Below are 19442 nucleotides of genomic sequence, written 5' to 3'. Positions count from 1 at the left end.
TTGACCCGTTTTCGCTCGGGCCCTCTTGATTGCGGGTCCTACTGTGTGCGCAAATAGCCATCAGCGCCATGTGCGCTGCGGGTTTCTATGATCCTACAGGGTAAGGATCCCTCGTAGACGGCCCCAGGATGACAAAAACAAATAACGAAGAAACATTGGAGAGCCTCACACATCTGCGATCTTAGTCTGTCAAGCCATGTCCCCCCTTCAGTTGTGTACATTGTATGACCTTAAAGACGATCCTTTTAGCATGTGAAGCCTATTCTATTTTGAATATTCCCCATGCGTCAGACTGGATCCAGAAAATCTCAAGAAGTACCCCTGCACGTCAATAAGTGGTGTCATGCGGCTCAGCACTGACATCATTCGGCTTTGAAGGGACGTTCGGAGGCACATATAAGCGCCACCCAATGTGCGCGGACATCCGTTTCTTTGTTTCTGCACCACCTGACATTGATCCCATGCTATCCCTCCGTATCTTCACAATTTAGTTAAAATGCAAGTGTGCAAGTGAAATGTAACCCCCTAAAACAAGAGACTTCAAATATTGTAGGGACTGTTACAAGCAAACATCTGTGACTGATTCCCCCACCAGATTTGTACTTCTGTATTTTTCCATGTACTGCTGCCACAGACATACATAACTGCGCACCATGTGAAGACACGTGCAAACCTCCATGTACTGCTGCTGCACGTATAAACACCCAACAGAGAACCCTGTAAAGACCAGCGCAAGCCTCCATGCACTGCTACCAAGGGCATACATACATACATACATACCTACCAGTGTGCCATGTAAAGACACCCACTTTTCGGGCCTTCCATCTGTCCTGACTAATGCCATGGGTAAGCTGAGCACACAGCAGCAGAACTTTCAGTTTACTAGTAGGCCCCATTCTCATGGCGCAGGTAAACCGGCCAGTCCACCCTACTGATTACTCCTTAAACTGTATGCTTCCATCACCGTACTTTGATTATTTAGCTCTTGGTAAGGGCGGTAGCCCTTCTCTATGAGGGTAGTGTATTTTGCGCCCTTCCTGGTCTAACCCGACCGCAATCCAATAGACAGCAGTTATTTTTGGCACACTCACATCTGTGTTCATCCATGACCACAATTTGTTACCAAGGATCCAGATAGCTCCACAGCTGGGGTACTCTGGGCAGGAGTACACATCAGTTACCATGCAAGGTACTTTTCTGTCCCAGGAACCATTTTTTATGCAAGCTTGGAAAACAGCATCATCTGAGTACAGCAACAATGGAATGAGGTTTTGGACAGTTTAGGTACATTGCAACATATTTTGAGTTTGGGGGTGTAGACTGTGTATAGCAAGATTAAAAGGTTATGGTGCCAGGGTGCAAAAGAGGTGTACTCCTTTTGGTATTTGAAACTCTTGACAGCTTTTTAACTATGCAAAAAGATTTGCGACAATATCTGTATGCAAAAGATGTTTCAGTTACATCGGAGAAGCATTAAATCCAAGTTCTCACATCAGGTAACTTGTCCCTGGCCATGCCATTGCATGCTTTCTTGAAGCCTAAGAAAACTAAATAAATGGTCACTCTGGTGGACATACTTTATTGCAATTGCCTGAAGTTGGAAGAGTTGGTCAGTGGCACGGAGACCTTTTCAAAAACCTATGTGACATCTGACGACCTAGTGTTCCCTCCTTCCCTCTTCTGAAACCTACAGAGGACTAATTTTCCAAACAGTGTACCTTGGAAATCAAGTACTAAAATATGCCTTTAATGTCCAGAGTTGAAGTTGGCTCCTTTTTTGAAAGTTGTAGTGATTTTGGCCATAGCCTCCAACCATTTCCCTAATTGTCTAAAGATAGGGTTGATTAAACAGTTGATCACCCCGACTCCCCCAGTTCTTTATCTCCCTGTAGGCATGAATAGCTTCCTTAATGTTTTGCCTCTCGCTCAAACTCAACAGCAAAGCTTCCTTTAAATCATAATCTTAAAAACTGTCCTTTACTCTAGGCCAAGTCACAGCAAGATTTGCTGACTCCTGAATGCCTTAAATTTCCTGGCCCCCTGTGTTTAATTGGCCTTCATCGCACATCTCGGGCTGTAAAAACATTTCTAGTTTGATTGTATCAGGTGTCCAACCTCAATTTACAGTGGATCCTTGCCTTGCAGGAGATTTTGGATGATCAGTAGGTGCCTGGACACCTAGTTTTCCACTTGCCTGTGGCCTCCAGATTCTTCTTGTTCCAGACTGATCCAGTGTTGCCACAGCTGCCTGTATTTTCCCGACCAGGTTTTCCTACTCATCGTTGTTCCTGCCAACAGAAGACTCCGCCCACCCCAGGACCTGCTTAATGCAAGCCTCAGTGCGATGGCGCAGCGAATGCGCCACAGGCAAGCTTGTCTGCGCCTGGAGAACTCCCAATGCCACAACCCCTGGCGAAGATACGCCATGCCAAGCTCTACACCCTCGATGCCACAACAAACTCTGCCATCGTGCTGACCAACACTCCACGGTAGGACCTTTCACCTGCACCCATTGCAACTTCACCTGCCACTCCTCACACACCAGTCCACCGATCAACCCCATCCGATCACACCACAAACGCCATCTGAACAAAAAAACAACTTCAGGGCCTTTCACAACACATGCTCGCTATACAAGCAATCCACTGAAATATGGGACCTCATCGCCACCCTCGCGCCGACATAGTCTTCCTCATTGAGACCTGGCTCAAACCCACATCCGCCCTAGACATTGCCACATCTATCACCGATGGAAATATAAAATCACTCACTGGGACCGCAACAACAAGCCGGGAAGAGGAACGGCCATCATCTAAATGTAAATGTGGGATTCTTGTAAAGCGCACTGTTACTCTACCCGAGTGTCCTGGCGCTGTAGACCGCTGGGGAACCCGTCCTGGTTTTCCCTGTGAGATGGTCCCTTTCTGTGTATCTCCAGGGTGAAACCAGGCATTCCCGGCGTCTGTGGGGGGCCGTTGTAGAGATGAGGCAAGCTTAATGCCCAGAGTTACCGAGTGTGTTCCCTGGTTAGAGTAGGCACTGAGGCGAGAATTATCGAGTCCGTTGACCCTGGTCCAAGACCCTGCCGCGTCGGGAATTGAACCCTGGTCCCGGGCCGTTCTCTGCTTACAGGTCTGCCGCCTCTAACCAGTGAGCCACACCACTCCACTAACGAGACCATGCAGTGTACTGCCACCAACATCCCTATGGAACATCTCAACTTCAAGCTCCACACAACCATCTGAGTCACCCTGGTAATCCGGACCCCCCACCCCATCTACCACTGCCTGCTGAGGGCAATTAATGAGACAGACCTTGTTGCACGCAATAAAACTATTGGCAGCAAAACCAAGGAGCTTTTCAACATTAAGGAATTCTCCAACCCAGCTGCCAGCAAAACATCATACCCTCATAGCAGCTGTGCGACAACCTCGCCTACTTATTCCACAACAAGATTGCACCCATATACAGAAACTTTGAACCCCAACCCACACCTACGGACTTCCTCGACAGATCCGCCACTACCGTAACAGACACAAACCACACACTGACCTCCTAGAACATCCTCTCAACCAAGGACACCACCGCCACCATGAAATCCATCCATCAGACCCATGCCTGCACCATATCTTCAGCCTCGGAAACCAAAGGTCAGGAACTCAACACCCTACTCAATACCCCTATCACCACTGCAACATTTCCCTACGCCTGGAAATACGCTGAAGTCAGACCACTACTCAAAAAAAACCTCCAACTCTAGTGTTACTTATGATGGCACTAGATCTGTGAAAAGTCAGCAGGGCAGTGGCCATTTATACTCTACCTTGTTGAACATTTCCATACAGACACTGTGTGAAACGTCTGTAGAGGATCCAGGTGAGGACCGATCTAGACAACGGCTTAACAGACAAGGACTGTAGTGGTACTGGAAGATGAGAAATCTGTGTCTGAAATGGCTACATTTAAGTTATTCAAGATCATACACCAAACTTACTTAACGCCCAGTTGGCTGAACAAAATATTTCCACCAATACTATACACATGTCCGTGGTGTCGCTCAGAAGACCCTGACTTACTGCAAATGCTGTGATTCTGTACATCTTTAGCACAATAATGGTCTGAAATAGTCCAGACACTAGAACTACTGACAGCCAATACATGAGCCTGCACCCCTAGTGCATGTCTGTTGGGACTTGTAAACAAAACTACAAAAATACAAGTGCGGATTCAGTGATTTAACTCCGATATTGACCAAAAGACAAATAGCCATGATGTGGAAGCCCAATGATGCACCACAGGTAACACAATAGTGGAGGAGCATTCCAAATCGGCGTAAGCAGATAACTGACCCATGCCTACACAACAAAAGGTGAGAGGGGAGCCTAGTCCGATAACCAGCTGGGATACCACACCCCTACAGTTAGCAAAAGCAGATGGTAGCAGACGTTCCCGAATGACCGATGGGGCAGAGATGTGAACAAGAGATGCAAAACAGCAAGGACTTGATACTTCCAAATACTCCCCGTTTCATCCACCCTGCCACTATTGCTTACTGAGAAGGAATGCCTTACATGGAGATCCAATTCTGTCTGCAATTCTATAAAAGACTGATTAAAAAATGGTTGGCCCTATATTTTAAATGCCCACATGCTACCCTATTATAATGTCAAAGACACAACTACTTAGAGAATGTTCCTCAAAATATCCTGCTGTATGCTTCTTACCGGCAAATACAGCACACCCAATGCCGACAGTAGATCTTCGGGGGTTTACCCGGGGCCCAGAGATGTAAGCCTTTGGCAATTGTATTTCTTTTCGTAGGCAAAGATCAGTCAAGGACTTGAAAGCTGCTTCTTCCTGACAGTGACAATGCCTTTTTGTCTACTTTAATCTTTGAAAAACAAAACGTTTATGTTGCTGCCAATATTTTAAACCTCACTCGGCACGGGCTTGTAGTGAATTGTAGCTGCTGGTTATTTCTCCCTTTCACTATCGTCAGTCATCCTCCGGCATTAATTATTTCCTCCTCTCTTGTAGTAGCTATGATAATGTTGGCGATTCAAAGTTTGTGTGCCGTCGTTGAACATATCTGTTCGTTATACCTAGATGATGCAAGTCCCTCCATGATCATATGGATTAGATTAAGTAATATCCGTGGCTAGTGCCAGTAATCATCAAGCGTGTATTTAGCTCCAAATGACATATTGTATGGAGGTGCTATTTCGTTCTATATCTTAGGACAGGCTGTGACAAATTTTTTTTTTTTACTACATGTCGTTATTCTGACTACGTATTCAGGCTTTCAACACTAACATTTACTTCGTTAATAATATTTTTTTCAGGTGAGGTTTCGTGGGATAGAATTGTGATCTTCTTTGCAGTGCATTGGAAATGGCAGCTGAGGTACAACAAGGCGAGGAGCTCAAGAATATGTAGTGTAAATGCTATCTGTGCCAGGGAATGCTTGTTAAGCATTCTCAGACCTCTTGAGCACTTACAAATGAGAATAGAGAAGTCCGTGCTCACTACCCTATCCAAAGAATGGCCTCTGTGTACATCTGTCTCTAGGCTAATAAAATGCTCACACAGTTTATAACTACCAAAAATAACTGAGCCATCTAGACACGAGGCCTCCAGGGCTTTGTGCACATAATTTTGTTTTGTGCACATGTGAGAACTGCACATTTCTGTATCCTGAAACTAAGTGAGCTCACGGGAAGGAGTCTCCGAACAGCTCTGCGTGGAGATTGTTCATGCCCAATAAACCAGCGTGTCTTAACAGCCCATTGGAACTTGCCTTAGAGGAGCAAGCGAGACACTATTCACAAGCGAGACTGATAGTGCCAGAAAATGCTCTTACAGTTTGGATCGCTTTGAAGATATGGGGAAACTAACCTAGTTAGGCAGTATGCAGGTGACATCACGGCACGCAACATCACATCATAGCACATGACATCACAGATATTGACATCATAGAAAGTGGCATCACAATCCACTACTTTACAGGAAGTGGCATCACAAGAAGTGGCATCAGATCTAAAGTCCTCTTATATATGTTTAGCAGGTCTATCATGTGTACGTTTGAGCGCATTGCGAGGATACTAGCACAGTGAGCTAAGGAAGATATGTGACTTCTACATCTTGCAATCCCCCAGTTTCATGTAACGCAGCCTGTACATTCATTTACAATCTTATATCATTTATTGTACATGTAATATGCATGTGTTGATGTAAAGCGGTCTGACACCCTGCATTAGGATGAGTAGGGCTATACAAGAAAAAATAGTGGTACTTCAATTATTTCAACGCCTCCTCTATATAAATGCAATTTGCTTTGTGTAAATAATGGGAAAGACCAACACATCTGACATTCTTACAGTGCATGCATATTTCCTAAACAGGGACTGACCAAAGTGAAAAGCTGCCTCACTTTTAAGTATGTGTGAAGTGCTAACAGGGTGTGAGCCTTTGTTTCCCCTCTGCTTCATTTGCATCAGGTGTGAGGCTGCTGACTGCTCCCAGCCAAGGGACATGCACAAAAGAAGGCCAGATGACCCCTCAAATTCGGCCTTTGTTATGGGCCCAGCAGGAGTCTGAAATAAGAAAGCCCTGTACCCGCCTGCACGTGGTTTCTTGTTGCAGATGGAAAGCAGACAATGTGCAGGTGCTGCTAAAAGTGTCCCGGTGTTTGGAAATTCCACCAGGACGAGTTCAGCAAATTCCTCAGTGAAGCCCAAATTCTAGGCAGGTTGGACGGCGTTCAGCCGGTGAAAATAGTGGGTGGATGCCGTCCACCCATGTGTACCTCCTACTCGTGCCATGGTGAGGGGGAATAGAGCAAGTTGATTTAAATTTCAAGAGTTTGAATTTTCAGAGAAACAACCAGCAGCTTTGAATACCAATTTCCTTCATTTTTCAATGGACAAACACTCCAGATTGAGGGCGTACACAATTTACTTGACCTAAGCCGCATCACGGAACAGAACAGGCTCTCCAAAGGCTCCGGTAAGCAGGAAACAAAGACTGGAAGGGAGAAGTGCATTGAACGTGTGCCTTCCCTTGTAACTAGAATAAAACAAATTGGGTGGTCTGGCATAATAATCAAAGCTGCTGACTTTTGTCCTGGAGACCCGGGTTCGAACTTAGATGTAGGCTCTATAAAATATATGCTGGGGTTATTAAATAATTTAACAAGTATCATTTATTTTCAGCCTTGTGGGACTCTTGTGCAAATGTTTTCTTTAGTGCATGGGTGTAACAGGTGTTTTGGCTGTAGGGCAGTTACAGGATCGGGTGAACAAACGTTTATGTTTATAGGATTTATAGAGCGCGTGACTACCCTTGGGCATCTCAGCGCTAATGAGGCAGTTAGCGGGAGTAGGTATTAATCCTGTGGAAAGAGCCAGGTCTTACGTTTTTTTTTCTGAACTGTGCTTCTTCTTGGGTGGATCGGATGTCTGAATCTAGGCTGTTCCAGAGTATAGGTATCAGATGGGAAAAAGACCTTCCACCCCATCTGGCTTTTTTTGTCACGGTATCCTTCATGAGAAACTTTGAGCTTGATCTGAGCTGTCGTTGGGGTGTGTAGTGAGTGATCAGGTTTTGAATGAGTACCGGACCCCTTCCGTGCATGGCACGATGAGCCGTATTGAGGGATTTAAACTTAATTCTGGCTTGAACCGGAAGCCAGTGCAGTTCCTTCAGTCTTGATTTAATTGATTGACGTCTGGGTACGTTCAAAAGTAGTCGTGCAGCTGCGTTTTGAACAATTTGAAGATGGTTGATTACATATTTAGGAGAGCCCAAGAAGAGGGAGTTACCATAGTCCAGCCTCGATCACCAGGGCCTGAACCACTGTTCTCGCATCTTCCGGGAGTAGGGACACAATCTTCCTAAGCAGACGTAGTGTCCCAAAGCAGGTGCCAGATAGCTTTTTGGCCTGTCTCCATTGTGAGATTCTGATCTAGCCACATGCCAAATTTTTTTATGGCCGGTTTGGGGGAAGGCGGTGGTCCCCAACTGATTGGCCAATGAACGTCCGCGGGGGGATTGAGTGTGTTTCCCAGAATCATCAGTTCTGTTTTGTCGCCATTTAACTTGAGTTTACAGTCCGCCATCCAAGATCTGATTTTCTCAAGGCAGGGAACAAGCTGTCGATGATCAGAGTTAAGGGTGTCTGAGATTGAGAAGACTAATTGCGTGTCATCCGCATATGACACGATGGAGATGCCGAATTCTTGGATGATATGGGCCAATGGACTGAGGTAGATATTAAAAAGGGTTGGGCTCAGGGATGAGCCCTGAGGCACTCCCCAGGGAGCTGGGAAAGGGGTTTGACTTAAACCCGGCCTCCACGCATTGGAAGGACCTGTCACTCAAGAAAGAGGCCACCCATTCCTTAGCTGTTCCACTAATGCCCTCCTTTTCCAGTCTCTGGATCAGTACTGTGTGGTCTTCCGTATCGAATGCGGTGCTCAGATCTAGGAGCACCACAGCAGCCATTTTTCCTTGGCCTGGAATGGCTTTGAGTTTTTCAGTGACCACTAGCAGTGCTGATCGGTACTGTGCTTGGTTCTGAACCCCATCTGTGTCTTTTGGATGACATTGTTGTTCTCGAGAAAGGTGGAGATTGTGGTGTTCACATGCTTTTCTGCCATTTTGCCCACTATGGGCAGGAGTGATATTGGGCGGCAATTAGAAAGGTCTGCTGGGTCCAGGTGTGGCTTTTTCCACAGGGGTTTGAAGATGGCATGTTTCCATTCATTTGGAACCATGCCATTTCTAAACGAGAGGTTGATGAGATTCCCTAGTTGAGTAATAACTGGTTCCCTTCCTTGGGCGAGAATGTTGGTAAGGGCTGGGTCCAGGGGAGAGTCTAACTTGATTTCTCTTAGTAGTGCCGATATCTGATCAGGTTTTATGGGAGGGATGGTCATGAGAGCTGATCTGCCCAACGGTACTTTAATCTGGGATTCGTTTTGTGGAGGAGAGGTGTTTTCTAAGAACCCTGGGGGCTTGGGTTGGAAAGAGTTGTAGATAATTTCAATTTTATTTTTAAAAAAGGTGGCCAACCCATTGCACCTCTTTGGAGTGTTCTGGGCTGTTGGGCTCTTGTGCTGTGGTAGTGAGGGATTTTACAATCTTAAAGAGCTCCCTCGGAGAGTTGGAGGATTTGGCAATTTTTTCTCCATAGAAGGCGGTCTGTGCTTTCCGGACGCTTACTTGATAGCGCCGTATGGCAGCTTTGTAGGTTATTTTTATTTCAGGGTCATACGACTTCCTCCACTCTCGTTCTAGTTGTTTACAGTCCTTTTTCTGCTGAACTAGCATAGGAGAGAACCAGGAGGATATGTTGGTGTTTTTGAAGGATAAGGGGCCTGGCTTCCTGAAGTTCCTATTGATGGAACTGTTTATCCATGTTATCCAGTTACTGTGGGCTTCGTTCAGATCTTTAGTGTCGGGGGGGTGTTGAGGATTCCAGATCACGAATCAAGGCCTCCGGCACTATTTTAGTCCATTTCCGTCCTGTTACTATGGGGGCTTTGTTTGGTCCTGCTATGGGAATCTGGAGTTGCAGTGGAATCAGGGCATGGTCCGTGCCGTGTCAACACAAGTGGGGGGGAGGGGGTGCACGACATAGAAAAGGTGTCCTCCGCAGGCTCTGATAGGCAGGTATAAGCGGGAGGGGGGGGGCTGGTGCCTTAGTGCATTGAACATGCGCCCTCCCTTGCAACAAGAATAAAACAAGTTAGGGTTGACCCGGGTTTTGAGTTGTAGAGTTTATAAAAACATATATCCAATATAATTAAGCAATGGTTGAACATGTAAACATTACAGGATCAGTGAAAATGTTGCCTGGTGTGTCTGATGAGCAGGAAATTAAGATGGGAGGGGAGAAGTGCAGGGGTAGGAAACAAATGCATTGTTAGCTGAAAAGCGAAAACCATGCCTGCAACAGCAGAAAGGAGTAAGTCTGTAAGAAAATCGTGTACATAGAGTGTAAATAAAACACACCCTGTAACACAGTAAAAGGGCCAGTCCTCATGGAAGGTTACAACAGGAGAAAAGGAGGTACTAAGGAGGGACTATTAAGCCTATTACAAATCAAAAGCGACCCTTTAGAAAGGACAGTAACCTGGGCTAATTGAAATGATGGGTGGAGCTACAAGTCTATTCCTGAATACAGCATGTCTCGAAGTTACCGTGCAAGCGCTGCCTAGGTGAGACCTAAAAAGGATAAGGACATTAAACATTCGCTTCAGCAGACAAGTATCAAGGCCAGGCCCAGCAGTGTGGAACCTTAAATAAATGTTTGGTCTACATCTGTCAAGGATAACGGAATATACAGTGCATTCTAATGTCAATGAAGATCTGGGATACCCAAACTCTTACTATCAGGCGGCCCAACTTCAGTTCCTCATAGATTGGATGAGAAAATAAACTGGTGAAGTTTGCCGTGGAAACGGAGCGTATGGGGCGACAGAAGAAGAATTTGGGAATGGTTACTGGGGAGAAATGGTAATGCTGGAAAAAGGTGGAGAGTCCTAAGCAGGTATGGGAAAGTACGTTCTTTCGTGACTTTCCTTGCGCTGACAGAGCACAGTTCAGAAATCCATCTCAGCCTTCTGATCCATCTAGTGGTGACAGATGAGGGAACATTCACAGCTTCAAAGGTCACTGAGAATTTGAAGCAAATCTTTCCTAGCACAGTATAGAAAACTTGGAAGGATAACAGAGGAACCCCTCCGCCTATTATAGAAACACTAAATTGGAGATAAATATACAACATGTTTAGACTTTTAGAATTGACAGAATTTGGTGTGCCACTGTTACTCGTAAATAGAAAATAGTTTGAAATATTTCAGGACCACTGCAACATTCTCAAACATGTTTTTTGTCTATTTAGTTTCACTTCTTGCTCTCCTTCTATCAAACGCATCCTTATAACAGATGTATACGCTTAGGCAACAGTACTTGTTAAAAACACTTTTGTATCAATCTGTGTTTTTTTTCTAATGTAACATTTCGTTTCCTAGGTTGGCTTTCCTCCTTTGCTGAGCATTGTTAGCAGAATGAGCCAGGTAATTAATCTATTTATTTTAGTAAAAGTTATATTGTTCCCTTTATTTAATCAGCGTTTTTCTTGTAAACCTGCCAGCCCAATTTTGTCGTAAGGTTTGTAACTAGGAGCCTGTTTAAAAAAAAATATATATATATTTCTTTATTAGTTTTATTAAGTCCCATGCATTACAGCTTTTGCAAACAATTGAATTTGTATACTTCCATCTTGCTCAGTTACATCTTGTAACAAGTGGTGAACTACTTTACATCCTATTAGGTACCTGGTAGCGAGAAGTGTGTACAACAGTTGCTAAATCAGTATATCATCACTCCAACTAATGTCCAACGATAAGTGCACTCGGTGCCTTCTATGATAACATGCTAACTCTTGGGGGGGGGGGGGAGGGGTGAACAATAGGCTGGGGGGATAGGAATGGCGGTAGTCACATCTCACAGTTTTGATACATTTAGGCGCAAATGTCTTTACCAATGCAGTGTTTGCGGTATGTATCACCGTCTGTCTCTGCATACTTCCTGTTTGCACTTCATGTTTTTCTTTTTATATTGTTACATTCTATGCCATCCTGTACTTTAGTGGCTCTACGCTCTGCCAACCTTTGACCTGGTATACTTTAGTGACTATTATCTTGTATATTTGTGTCCGGGTTGCTGCGCGCATTATGTCTGTACCCTACTTTTGGGATGGTGTCTTCCAGAGGGGGGGCTCCAGCTCCTATTCGCTGTTATCTGTGTGTTCTCTGGTCGTGTTCGTCGCTTGGAAACTTTCTAGTGTCTCTAAGTGCTCCTGCCAAGCTTCTCTGAGGTCTGTGAGTATTGTGTCCCATTCTGCCGCGATAGGTATCTTACGCATGCCTGTAGCATCTTCCCGCCGCAGCGCCACGCTTTCCGTCTGCGTCCAGCATACAATGGAGTGAAACCATGCCTTTACTGATGGGGGGGGGGGGTCAGGGGACTTCTAGCGCTTAGTAATGAGGCACTTTGCTACTATAAGCCCCAGATCTATAAAGCGGGTTGTCACCCTGTGTTTCTTGGTCCTCTGGTATAGCACCAGCAGGCAGACTTTCCAGTTCCACTCCACGTGCTTTCAGTGCAATGCGTTGTCATGGTCTTCCAATACGCAGCCAGCTTGGTACAGGCCCACTGCATGTGTTTGAGGTCTCCTCCCACCAATCCACATCTAGGGCACTGGGCATCCTCACACTTGAAAATTCACTAGGAGCCTGATTTAGAGATTAAGTTAAATTTTTTCCCCTGTCTGTTACTGCGAGGAAACACGTGGTGGTGAAGGACAGGAAAAGAGCAATAATATATTTTTTTCTTGTTAAAGTTTTATTGGCAAGTATAAGTAACAGTATTTCATCTGTATATGTGAACATTGTCTGCTTCAATTACCATTTACAGACAACTTATTTCCCCCACATGTTCTTTTTATGTATAATGCGTGTAGCATATTTCAACTTTTAACTTCCCCCACCCCTACCCTCCCATCCCTGGTCAGTCCACATCTGGTTTCATGATCACATGCACAGTCCAAAAGTATATCTATTTGTTGGAATTCCATACATGTCATAGGCAGTTTCTGCTTTTAATCTAATCTTTGGGGGGTTTCCACACCGGGGCTTCCTGGGTTGCAGGCGCTTGGCCTCCCTGTAGGTCTGCCAACATAGAGGCCCATGCCAGCAGGTCCTCCTCAACTTTATCATCCTTCCGCACAGATTTCATTCTTACCGATTAAGCAGTCTCCCATTCGCTCACATCTCTAATCCAGTCCACATATCGTGGGGGCCGGGGATGCATCCATGATATGACCACCTGCCTCCTAGCCAAGACTAGTAACAAGTTGACTTATTGCCTGCTTAGTTTCTTGTTCTTTGGCGCAGGCAATACTCCCAACAGTACCTGCCTGATGTCTCGGACAATACTCCAGCCTGTGACCTCCCGTAGACATGCAAATACCTTCTCCCAAACGGGAAGCAGCAACAAACCTGACCATACCAAATGGGAGGAAGTCCACCCACTGTTGCTTGCATCTGAGACATTCATCACTAAAGGACGGGTAGATTATATGTAGCGTGCATGTGGTTAGGTATACTTGATGTACTAGATTATATTGGAGGAGCTTAAATTGGGAATTTGCACTAATACTTTGCACCCTCTCATGTACCTTTCTCCAGTCACACTCTGCCAGGGGTTCATCCATCAGCACATCCCACTTTTGCTGGATTCCAAGTAAATCCTCCCTCAGTGCTCTATAGAGGCAGGATATTAGTTGTCTATCCTGACCCATGTACTGCATGACTTTCAGAGTGTTAGTGGTAGGGGGTTCCTCCAGGAACCCCGGGCAAAGTTCATGTGCAACACTGGAGATTTTCCCATATTGCAAGAATTGGCCTGGTCAAAGGTATCCTGTGCCTCTTCTGGAGTCATAAACCTTCCGTCTGCATAAACCCACAGCGTCTGGCAGTCACCATCCCTCCAACGGCAAACTGACATGGAGTCTGTGATACTGGCGAATGGGCGCAGTGCCCACAGGGGCATATCTGCAGCGAACAGGGCATCCGGCACCACCTGCCTCAATGCATTCTCCCATACTACTGCTAGTGGCGTACAACATACGGACATTCTCCGGTAACTCCGCCCCCCAGCATCAACCGTTCTGTCAGTGAGCAGTTGCTGTAAGTTCCCGCCAGCAGGCGCTTCTCCCAGTTTTCCTCGCGGTCTATCCAGTGGACCGCATGCTGCAACTGAGAGGACATGTAGTAAAAATCCAAGCTGCGCACCTCCATTCCACCCTTTTCCCATGTCATTTGTAGCGTTGTCAGCCTGCGTTTATTCCCACATAAGAGGTCCACCAATAGACTCTCGTGTATGAAAATAAGATTGCAGGATTATTTAGAGCAAGTGTTGCAGTGTATACAGGTAGCGAGGCAGAACAATCATTTTAATACCCGCGATTCGCGTGACAACCGCATATCACTCCAAAACGTATTGACTCCCCGCAACCATTCCACAACCCACCCTACGTTGAGTTTGAGGTATGCAGCGGCTGTGTGGTATGCAGCGGCTGTGTTCATCAGGTGAATACCCAGATATCCCCTCTCCCGCCCACGGCAGTTCAATGTGCGGTCACTTCCCTGGTGGGACCGCGGCTAATCTGCCAATAGGGACCACCCTGGACTTCTTGGGATAGATGCGAAATCCGGATATATATATCTATCTATCTCCTCCCTCTCCTCCCTCTCCTCCCTCTCCTCCCTCTCCTCCCTCTCCTCCCTCTCCTCCCTCTCCTCCCTCTCCTCCCTCTCCTCCCTCTCCTCCCTCTCCTCCCTCTCCTCCCTCTCCTCCCTCTCCTCCCTCTCCTCCCTCTCCTCCCTCTCCTCCCTCTCCTCCCTCTCTCTCCCCCCCTAATCCTAATTCGATATTTCCGATGTATGCCCTTATATGGCTATAATAAATAATATCCTTATAAAGGCATAAGAATCATATCCATATTTAGTAATAGCCCATGCAGTCCAAATACAGCATGGCTACTCCCCTAGACTCCTAGAAAGTACAACGCGTTCTTTAAACAAACCAAGCCTCCAGCAGCCCGGGAAATCCCCCTGCTCTTGTTTTGATTTGCACAAGAACTCCTAGAGTCGGAAAGAACTGTTAGTTCTTGGTGACGTCTTATGTCCAACCTTACGTCAAACCCGGCACCTTTCGGGTATAAATACCAACGTTGCCTTAAGCAAACACACGGTGGTTTGGAGCAGAGCGGCTATCTACTTGCCCGGAAGCCCAGCTAATGCGAGGAGCCGAAGGAAGCCGCTCCTCCCCTTTGACGCACTGAGGAAGACGCTGTCTTTTTCTCCAGCTGAGAAAATCCAGCTCCTGTGTTTCCAGCCACCCTTGCGGGTTGCTGGGATATCGAGTCCTGAGAGAGAGATACAAGACCTCCTACATTCTATTACCAAGGTACGGAGCTGACTAAACCCTTAAGAGAATTCTTGATTCAGATTCTTGGCAAAACCCAACTTAACTTAAACTGCTACTTACTTACTCCTTCCCACGTATTAGGCTTAGGTCAGGTACACCGGGGTAGGCATAGATTAGAAGCACCAGTTGAGTACGTTAGTCAATGTATTTATGTATATATATATTTTATCCATTTTAAAGTATCATATGGCTAAGAAACCATATCAATGCTTTTACAGTATTATTTCATAATACTCCTTTTATTGTACGCACTTTACTTTATGATAAGTATTGCAATTGTGGCAATTCATTTCTCTTGCATGAGAAAGAAGACTGCTCAATAAACAACTTTTATTGAAAACGCCCGTCTCTCTATTTCTCTGCACTCTGGTGAAACTAAGTACGCACGATTGACTAAGTGAAATAATTGTCTATTGTTTTCACACGACTCTAGAGATACTCTTTTTTCTGAGGGAGCAAAGTTGTCATGTTTATGGTTGTCAGAAGCTAATCCCTTCTTGTCTATCCAGGGAAGTTAAAGTCCTCCTTGTTTACTCGAGAAAGTTTCTAGTGACCTCTGAGCTAGCTGGCAAAACCAATTAAGTCTAATATAGTCAGTAGAGACCTAGTCGACGTCAGTCCTACGTCTACACTGCTGTTTACATTATTCCAATGCGCAGAGCCTATTGGGAATATAGGAACTACACTACATGGCGCCCAACGTTTGGTAAGGCGATAATCTAACGCAAGACATTAGAGTAACTCAGTCGTGCTTTTTCACACAGACCCTTTTCCTGTAAAAACTCCAATAGACGTCTGGAGTGGGTAAAAGGTTAAAATCCGCCGGAACTTAGTAGGAAGAGATTCCTATGTATAGTTTTTGGTTTAGTCAACTATGAAGGATACAGTGTTCCAAAATATTGTGCACCTAATCTTTGTTTCTCTTGAAACTTGAATCTGCAACAAAAACTTTCTGTTAGTAAAAATGACGGAAAGTGAAGAAGAAACCGAGAGAGCTAGATTAGCAGCTCAACTCCTAGCGGATGACACAAGTCTCCGCGATGAAGACCCGAATGCTATAATCATTCCGGTACATGTAAGAAGAACTATAACTAAAAAACTTATAGAAAATGGAGTATCATCACGAGGTGGTACAGTAATATTCGTGGTAGAGGCCCATGAATATCGGCAGACAGAGTTATTCTATTCATGGATACATTTTCCAGCAGCACATGCTGTGACACACGAATTCCACTATTACAAAATAGGGGAACCTCCGTATGAATACGCTCCTTTCGAGGACGTTGAAATCCCACTAACTTACCAAGAGCACCTGCTCTGGTTTAATGGCGTCCTAAAACATCAAAATCACATCAGCAGGCTCGGTCCACCAGGTAGACCAGGAGCCACGTGGCCGGTTCTAGCCAGCTACACAATTCACATCCCGACATTGAAAAGATGTCAAGTGAAGAACTTTTAGTTAAAATAAAAGAATTAACAAAGGCATATAGAGAACTAGTTCAATTGGCAATGGAGGATATAACATACCTCCAGAAATTGAAAGAAACCGATATAGCAGAACAACCATTTGAACTTGCCAGAATCATAGAAAAATCCTATGAAGAACTAGGTAGAGATAGTTTGGGTGGGAAACAAGTAAAACCCCAACTACTTGAAAATCCTGAAAAAACATTTATTAAAAATAATCTGAACACTCCTAAAAAGAGTTGGGATGGTAATAAACAATCCACTCCCAAAGAAAAACGATTCCAGTCCAGAGGAAGGTCTCCTCAACGGAGAGATAGATCTCCAGAACGAGGTGGCAAGTCTCCCCAGAGGGAGCCCTCTGAGATAAGATACAACCTTAGAAATAGGGATAAATTAAGAAAACCTGACATATCAAGATATTGATACACGTCCCTCTCGATCTTTTCAGACTTCCTCACAGAAATTGGAAAGAAGAGGACGGTCTGAACACAAGGAAGAGCACGTCAAGTCCAAAGACAAGGAACCTGCTCTTCAAAGTAAAAAATTATAATTTCCAAGAAAGAAGGTAGCTAGTATTAAAATAAAACATGCCGAGGATACTGAGGACACAACTGAAAAACGGAGAGTGGGCCCAGACAATGCTAGACAGCGCAGCAGAAGTGACCATAGCTCGCAAGATCTTGATGAATCTTCTGGAGACAGTGGACACGAATGAATACATTCAAGTGGAAACTGCAGACACCAGAGTTAGCAAACCCCATAAAATGTATGAAATAACATTACGTATAGAGGGGGACAAGACTAGGAAAGTAAGGGGTCTCTCTTGGGATAACCTTTCGAAAGGCTAGGACATCCTGTTAGCTGAGAAAGACTGGCCACCAGAGTTTGTCAGGGAGTGCCCTCATGGCGAAGAAATGATTATGCCTGCCTTCTCAAATCACATTCCAATTCATAAAAAATACACAGCAAGAAAATGGGCAGTGGCCCAAGCTCCTGCATTATATAAAAATCATGTAGGATGGGATGAGGATTCTCCTCGCCATAAAATGCAGTTAAAAAATCAACCCACTGCACAAAGGCAGTACCCAGTTAAACAAGAAGCTAAAAAGCAAGTCAGGGAGATCTTCGATCAACTTGAATATCAGGGGTGATTGAAACATGCACCTCACAAATGAACAATCCTTTGTTTCCTGTCTCCAAGCCAGACGATTCACATCGCCTAGTTTTGGACTACAGACACCTAAACTCCTGCTGCAAAACATTTGCAGTACAAAACTCACACAGTGCAGCACTAATGAATAACATCGTGCGCAAAAAATATAAAACGACATTAGACATCTCTAATGGATTCTTTTGTCAAAACATTGCACATGAAAGCAGGTATTTGACCGCTTTCTCAATAATGGGGTCGCAAAAACACTTCTGTCGACTCCCGCAGGGATTCAAGAATAGCCCAGGATTATTCTCAGCAATAGTAACAGAGTTACTACAAATATATGTTGATGAGGCATTATCTTATGTCGATGACATCTATCTCACAGATGATGACCTGGAGACACACTTGAAAAGAGTGAACACCATAATACTTGGGTTTGCAGCTGAGGGTTACAAATTCAACTTTAAAAAGTCACGAATTGCCCATCTAACTGTCCTATTTTTAGGATATGAATTATCAAGTGAAGGCAAAAGCCTAGCAGACAATTTCTTTAAAAAATGTGCTGTACTCCAAGCACCAAAAATGCTGAAGAATTTACAATCCATACTAGGTTTCCTGAATTTCGGAAGAACATACATTCTAAATTATGCAGAGAGGGTTAAACCTCTCTATGAATTAATAAAACCTGATTTCAAACCAATCAATTGGACTCAGAAACACACAGAAATTTTAAGATCATTGCAAACAAGACATGTTAACTAAAACAAAATTGCAAACTCGTGAAAACGTACGCAACCTTGTAATCAGTCATCCCAGGAAGATGCGGATTCCCGTACCTAACCTCTAATGAGGGAGAAACGGTACCAATAGCTTACAAATCACATTTGTACCCACAAGCTGAAATGAAATTCAGTTCTACTGAAAAAATTCTAACTGCGGTTCAAACTGCTGTAGCAAAAGAAAGAGCCCTAGCACAAGGTAAACTAATAATAATCGTTACACCAGTACCTGCCCTAGAAGCAGTAACAAAAGCAAGCATTCCAAATGCTAAAGCACTACATCCGAGATGGATACAATGGGTTAATTCTCTTGCTGCAACAGACGTAATATACGAATTTGATCCCAATTTAAAAACACAAGAATTTCTCCAATATGAATACGAATGTCCTCTGCCGACCGAAATCCTGCCTCTAGAACATTACGGCTGTATAATATATACAGACGGATCAGCACAACCCGCAGTTGGGGGTAAACAAGCTTACAGTGCTGCGTGCGCGATTGTTAAAGGTCGTTGGCACGAAGGAAAATTTAGACCACTGGTCACTAAAACCCAATCTCTAGGAGATTGTACAGCTCAGCGAGCTGAACTACTAGCATTTAAGATGGCGCTTGAGAACACCGATCGCGAATTCCCCACACTAATAGTATGCGATTCATATTATTACGTCCAATCTTATAATGAATACTTGCAGAACTGGGTTCAAAACGGCTTCAAAGATGCAAAAGGTGGCAAAATCAAACATAAAACGCTTTGGGAACAAGTAGTTCTTTTACAGAAAGAACTACAAAAAACTCACGTGATACATACACTGAGTCATCAACGTGATGGCGTTCACGTTGCGGGGAATTCATTGGCTGATGAGGCCGCGAAGGCAGCTGTACAAACGGCTTCCATAGCTGCTATCACCCGGTCAAAAACAAAAATAGACCGCGATATAGTGCGTCAGTAAAAGATGATAGAAAAACACTCCCGAAAGGC

The 19442-nt window shown here is 44.7% G+C and overlaps 1 protein-coding gene across 1 annotated transcript in view; it reads left to right on the top strand.

Annotated features, from left to right (window-relative positions):
* The window catches only part of GEMIN2 (gem nuclear organelle associated protein 2), a 263441-nt gene that overhangs the window by 103856 nt on the left and 140143 nt on the right, over positions 1–19442 (top strand). Inside the window, exon 6 of the mRNA XM_078659764.1 lies at positions 11037–11081. Coding sequence (XP_078515890.1) covers positions 11037–11081 — 45 coding nt within the window. The remainder of the gene's footprint in view (positions 1–11036; positions 11082–19442) is intronic.

Source organism: Lissotriton helveticus, chromosome 9, assembly GCF_964261635.1.
Source record: "Lissotriton helveticus chromosome 9, aLisHel1.1, whole genome shotgun sequence".
Taxonomy (NCBI): domain Eukaryota; kingdom Metazoa; phylum Chordata; class Amphibia; order Caudata; family Salamandridae; genus Lissotriton; species Lissotriton helveticus.
The sequence above is the reverse complement of the archived record's forward strand: the minus strand, read 5'-3'. Positions and strand labels throughout refer to the sequence as shown.